Source organism: Tupaia chinensis, unplaced genomic scaffold (assembly GCF_000334495.1).
Source record: "Tupaia chinensis unplaced genomic scaffold, TupChi_1.0 Scaffold000047_1, whole genome shotgun sequence".
Taxonomy (NCBI): Eukaryota; Metazoa; Chordata; class Mammalia; order Scandentia; family Tupaiidae; genus Tupaia; species Tupaia belangeri.
In genome coordinates, this window is record NW_006159505.1 from 7,414,780 (window position 1) to 7,421,026 (window position 6,247).

At 60.3% G+C, this 6,247-nt stretch overlaps 1 protein-coding gene across 2 annotated transcripts in view; it reads left to right on the forward strand.

Moving 5' to 3' along the window:
- SLC67A1 (solute carrier family 67 member 1) overlaps nucleotides 1–6,247 on the forward strand; it is a 33,638-nt gene that overhangs the window by 3,571 nt on the left and 23,820 nt on the right. For both annotated transcript variants that reach the window (XM_014590834.2, XM_027774390.1), the window contains 4 exons: nucleotides 343–629; nucleotides 4,640–4,737; nucleotides 5,528–5,688; nucleotides 5,980–6,112. In XM_014590834.2, the coding sequence (XP_014446320.1) occupies nucleotides 492–629; nucleotides 4,640–4,737; nucleotides 5,528–5,688; nucleotides 5,980–6,112 (530 nt within the window). In that variant the 5' untranslated portion in view covers nucleotides 343–491. The remainder of the gene's footprint in view (nucleotides 1–342; nucleotides 630–4,639; nucleotides 4,738–5,527; nucleotides 5,689–5,979; nucleotides 6,113–6,247) is intronic.

Consider the following 6,247-nt stretch of genomic DNA (forward strand, 5'->3'; position numbering starts at 1 on the left):
CCTCAAAAAGGGGGTGCCCCAGCCAGTGGCATGGGGTTAAGGCAGCCGGATCACACACAATAAACAGCATGGCTCCCGTCCTGGACCCGTCTCTCTCCGGCAAGTGCAAACACCCCATAGTAAATTTTTTTTAAAAGGGAGTGGAGGAGGAGGCCTGGTGCCTTCCTCTGTAAGGCAACTGGAACACAGCCTGCCACGCTACAGCAGGGAGGGGAGTGTCTCTGCCTCTCTCCCATGGACGCTGTGTGCCAGATGTGGAGGCGGGGGCCACCCGACACGCTCTGCAAGGTTGAGGTGACAAGAGAGCCTGGCCAGGGTCCTGAGCACTGTCCTCTCCCACAGGCCAGCTCCTCCAGGAGAGGCCAGGCGCGTGCCGCCGCCTCCAGTCAGTGACTCAGCACCTGCGCCCAGATCAACAGGACTTTTGCCCTCTGTCCGCTCCGGGACTGCACCAGCGCCTGCTGAGATCCTCCCGAGTCTCCCTGCAGAGCATGCCCAGAATGCAGGGAGTGGGCGCTCCCAGGGGCCAGGACCCCGGCAGGGTGGGTCGGCCCTGGGTCATCCTGCTTACCTACGTGCTGGCCACCCTGGAGCTCACCTGTGTCTTCATGCAGTTCTCCATCATGCCAGTGAGTAGCACCCTGCCCCAGGGGTCCCTCCTGCCTTCCCCGGCTGTGGCAGGGAGCAGGGTGGGGCTTGAAGCTGCCAAGGCCCCTCCCACTGGAGGCCCCATGCCACACTTGAGCTGAATGAGTTAAGAGACCCAGGTACTGTGCCTCTTCACCCCTTCCCTTCCACCCCCGCCATCAGCATATCCTGAGCTCTGACCACGCTGCCAGCCCTGGGAGAAGCCATCGGGAGCCACCCACACAGCCACGCAGCCTGGGCATCCCCCACACAGCTGTGCTCACCCTGCTCCTCTCACTTCCCTCCTGCAGGCCTTTGCCCTATGGATCCCTGCCCCAACGCCTGCTCCGCGTGTGTCCTGGCAGCACTGGGCCTCTACAGGTCCCTGCTTGGAGAGGGCTTTCCTACACCTGCCTGGCACCTTAGTGTCCCTTCCCTGCATCCTGCTGATCCGGCCTGCCCACACCCAGCATCCCCGTTCCGTGTGCATGCCACCAACTGCCCTCTCCCTGCCAGAGTGCAGGCCAGGGACCTGGTCTGACTTTTCTGAACTCAGCCTGACTCATAGTGAAGGTTCTGCTGTCACTGACTGGCCAGGGCCCACCACATCCATTCATTTCCCCCTTTTACTCGGGTTTATTCATTCAACAAACTTCTCTGGAGCTGGCCCACAGGGTCCTACCTCCTGGGACAGCAGCACCCAGAGGAGTTGGAAGAACTCAGAGCCCCTGGAGATTCTTTTCTGCCTGGTCTGGGTGGTGCCCTGGCATTAGCCACTGGCCACTTTTTAAAGTTTCCTTCGAGATTCTCGGGAACAAGCTCACTGAGATGGTCAGCTGGCATTGGCTCCATGCTAAGCTTGGAGGGCCACGGTAGTGCCAGAGACCCTCAGAGCAAGGACCTGGCCCCTGACGTGGTCACCAGGCCAGGCCAAGCAGAACTAGGGCCCAAGGGAGCCGTAACTGAGGCCAGTTCCTCATACCCATTCCCCCCGGAAGTCAGCCTCAGAGACTGCTAGGAACAGTCACACTGCAGCAGGAAGCCCAGGGGCAGTCCAGCCTACCGGGGACCTCCCATGCACTTGCTCCCGGGGAAGCCCAGCACTGACACTGGCCCTCCTCCTCTTGGCCCTCACAGCCTGGGCCTGGGATCTGAGTGGGAGTGGCATTGGTCTTGTCATCATCCAGACTCCCAGCCACATATAGAGCCCAAGCACTCCACCACACCATGCCTCCCAAGGCCAGCTCACTCCCACCAAATGGCCCGAGTTCAAGCCTTGGTCTCCTTAGCAGTTCGGAAGCCTGGGCAGGCGCTTTGGTTTTATCATCATCACATGGGTACCACTGGTCCCTCCCTCACGGGGCTGGAGTGGAGACGAATGAGTCAGAGTTAAAACCTAGAACAGCCGGGCCCAGAGCAAGCGTGGAGAAGCGTCTTGCCATCAGATCCCGTGGGGAAGGGCGTTGATTGGTCCAGGAAATCTGTGTTGAGCACCTATGAGCTGACTCCGTTCTCAGAGCTTGGAAAACGCAGTGCTCAGAAGAGACAAAGCAGACTACTCCCTCGGGGCTGGCGGGCGACTGTGCACAGGTGCAGGCGGTGACAACCATTAACAATACATGTAGTTAGACTGCGTAGTGGGAAAAGCAACGTGGTGACAGCGAGGGAGCTAGTGCCTCAGGACGCCTGGCACGTTTAGGGTCAGGAGGACCTCACAGAGAAGGTGACACTGGAGCAGAGGCTTGCAGGCGACGGGAGTGACAGCGCCAGTGCAAAGGCCCTGGGGAAGTCTCAAGATCAGTTCAGCTTGAGAGGAGTGAGTGGAGGGGAGGAGCTGAGGCCAGAGAGCATCCACCAGATGCTCAGGGCATTCCAGGATAGCGGTGGCTGTGGAGAAGTGGCTGGGCCCCTGGTGGGCTGCTGGTGGATGGGATGCCTGAGCCCTCCACAGGATGGCGGGGTTGCGATGGAGAAGAGGCAGTTGGCAGAGGCGCCAGGGTTTGGTGGGGAACAGGAGCCCAGTTCTACACAGGTTGAGTCTGAGATGATGCTAGAGCTCAAGTGTGGACCCAAGGGGAGTCAGATACACAGCAGTCTAGGACAGAGGTCCTGGGGCCACTTCATTCTGGGACTCTACCCTATGGGGCTGGCCATCAGGATGGGCTTCCCTGGAGTGAAGCAGGTGTGAAGGTCAGAGTGAACAGGACACTCCAGCAGAGCCAGATGAAAAGGGGCAGGAGGGACCAGCAGTTAACATAGTGGCTATGTCGCTGGACTCCCACGTAGTCGACCGCAGTTCAAGTCCCAGACCCGGCGACTTAAACTCACACCAGGCGCATGTGCATGCATGCCCAAGATCCCAAGAGGAGAATGGAGGAGAAGGGATTGGGGTGTGACCATCCCCCCTGGGGGGTGATTTCTCGCTTTCTGTCTCTCTGTCTCTCTCTGTCTGTCTGGCGAGCACACACGCCCTATAGCAAAAAAAGAAAGAAAGAAAGAAAAGGGGCAGGAGACCCAGGACAGCCCAGAGCAGGGGAGGATTAGGGTCACAGAGGAGGGAGGGAGCCACTGAGGCAGGTGCCACTCAGCTGTCGCTGTCCAGTGGGAGGTGCACTGGGCGAGAGGGGCACTGGAGCCGACGGGCCTGACAGGTAGCAGCTTGGAGGTCAGCCATGGCTTGGGGATGAGGGAGGCACAGCATCTGCTTCGGGTGGCTTGAGAGAGAGCAGGGGAGGTGGAATCAGGGCAGACAGCTTTCAGAGGAGTTCTCTGCAAATGCAACAAAGCTTTGAGGGTAGTGGGAGAGCAGAGGTCTAGAGAAGAAGCTTTGGAGTCCTGTCCTTGGGGAGGCAAGAGGCTGGATGTGGTGTATGGGGGGGGTGGCCCGGGTTGGTAGGGGCAGGTGCACAGGTGGACAGGTGTGGGTGTGGGAGTCTCAGCATCCTCATAGCAGCAGGGGCAGGGAGGGCCGGGGAGGAGTCAGGGGTTTGGAGGGAGAGAAGGGCTGCAGTGGCATCAGAGGGGAGGGAATGGACTCACTGAGAGGTTGAGGGCTGATTGTCAGGACATAGCAAACATGGCTCTGGCTTCCCAAGGGAGGGCGAGGACTCCCATGCAGTTGACCATGGTTCAGGGCCTGGACCTGATGGCTTGCTTTCTCACTTTCCCTCTCTCTGGTCAAATTCCAAAATAATAATAAATAAAGTTAGATAAAATAACTCTTTTTAAAAAATGGGGCTTGGGCCACACTGGGAAGGAGCTATGTGGGACACGCAGGACAGCTTCAGGAGCAGGCTGTAAGGCGGCAGCGTTGCAGTCTCGAGCCCACCGGACAGACTCCCCTGAACGGGTGCCCAGAGCAGCAAGTTCACCGTCTCAGAGCGTGGAGGCCAGGAGTCCAAGACCAGGTGTGGGCAGGGCCACACCTATAGGGGAGGATCCTTCCTTGCCTCTTCCCATTCCTGGTCACCTAGACATTCCTTGGCTTGTTGCCACAGAACCCCTATCTCCGCCTCCATCTGTAAGCGTCCCTTCTCATGGTCGCCCGTGTGTGTGTGTGTGTATGTGTGTGTGTGTGTGCACGTGCGCATGTGTGTGCAAGATCCCCCTTTGGATAAGGAAGCCAGTCATAGGCTGAGGGTTGGGAGCCACCCTCAGCTGGACAATTGACCCCTCCCGGAGGTCACTGGGTGCCTTGAGACTCTCTTCCTGGCCAGGTTAGAGCTAGTTTTCACAAGCTTCTGTGTGAATGGAGACAGAATAGTGGAGAGCAGGGTTCTCTGTGACCCATTTGAGGTGTACCCCACAAGGGAAGAGGCCCAGTAGCTGCCTCCAGTGAGCACTGCCAGTCCTGGAGGCCACCATGTGCTCCAGAGTCCCTCAGGGAAGTCCCACCCACCCAGGCTGCCCTGTAGGGCCCTCTGCACCCAGACCCTGTATGCACCCCCATGACCTGCCCAGCCCTGGGCCCTGAATTCTAGCTTTTTCTCATGGGCACCCTCCTGCCTTTCAGTACCTGTCCCGAAGACTGGGCCTGGATTCTGTCGCCTTTGGCTACCAGCAAACGATTTTTGGGGTGCTGCAGCTGCTGGGTGGGCCCATGTTTGGCAGGTACAGTGTGTGGGAAGGGGGCACATCCCATGGTGACCCAGGCCCACCCTTCAAAGGCCATGGGTCGGGTCCTACCAGGTCGCCTGACCTCACCCTGGGCCCCACGCGGATGGCTCCTGATTCACAGATAGGCAAACCACAGAAGAGCTTCAGCCCCTTGTAGACTCCCAGGGCTGGATCTTCTGGGACCCAGGCAGCTCCAGAGACTGTGGGGGCCCCCAGGTGCCCATTGGTCTCAGTGCTGGGGGAATGCTGGACTGGGACCTGACACCACAGAGCCTTTGGCAAGCCCCACAGAGGGCAGCAGCAAAGAGCAGTGGCAGGGGGCAAAGCTTTAGGGTAACATTCAGGCAGAAGAGAAGGGACCTCACTCTCGGTGAGACTGCAGTGAGCAGGGGTCTTTGGGTGGGTTCGTGCCCTGCAGAGGAAGGAGCACTCTATTGTCAGGCCGAGCCTGGGAAGCACGTCCTGTAAAACACACCAGCATCCCCTGGTCCATTCCCCCTCATATAGCACTTTCACACGGAGCAGGATGTCCCCCTGCGTCAGACCCAGCTCACTGACCTGCCTGCCCCTGCACAGCTCCACTGGCCTTAGGAAACTGAGGCTCTTGGAGGATAGCCAGCCCTCCCAGCAGCCCACACAGGCCCAGACGTGGGCCTTCACCATCTTGGTATCCCACCCTCCCTGACCAACCCGGGTGGGCAGTCCTAGAGGGTGGGCGTGGGGGACAGAAGAGGGATCCCGCCCGAAGCCTGCGAGGGGCTGACCTGACGCCCTGGGCCCCTAGGTTCGCGGACCAGCGTGGGGCGCGTGCAGCATTCACACTGTCCTTCCTGGCGTCCTCCACACTCTTCCTGCTCCTGGCGGCCGCCTGCAGCCCGGCCCTGCCCGGCGTCTTCCTGCTCTTCGCCTCGCGCCTGCCGGCAGCGCTCATGCATACGATGCCAGGTAGGTAGGGCCAGGGAGGCCCCAGGAGGGCGACCTGCAGGAAGGCGGGCAGTGCTGAGGGTGGAGGGCGAGCTGAGGTGACCTGAGGAGGACGAACTAGGGGAGGTCAGAATGGGGTGCGTCTAGTGGACCCAGCAGTGGCAGGATGAAACGCAAGTGGGGGTGGGAGAGGGCAGGTCTTGAGAGAGGCGGCCATGTGGCGGTGTGGCCTGAGATGGGACTGGGGACACACCAGATGATTCAGGGGTGCTTGAGGAGGTCAGTGCCACTCAGCCCCGGACCCACCTCCAGCCGCGCAGATGGTCATCACCGACCTGTCCGCGCCAGAGGAGCGGCCTGCAGCCCTGAGCCGACTAGGCCTCTGCTTCGGAGTCGGAGTCATCCTCGGCTCCCTGCTGGGCGGGACCCTGAGCACAGCATGCGGGTGAGTGGCCTGGGCATGGACACGGACCGTCCTCGGCGGGTGGGCGTGCTACCCAGAACTGCCGCCGCTGCGTGGTTCTGCGCTGCCATCGCGCTCTGCTCCTTCGACCCAGTCCCAACCTACTATATCACCCCA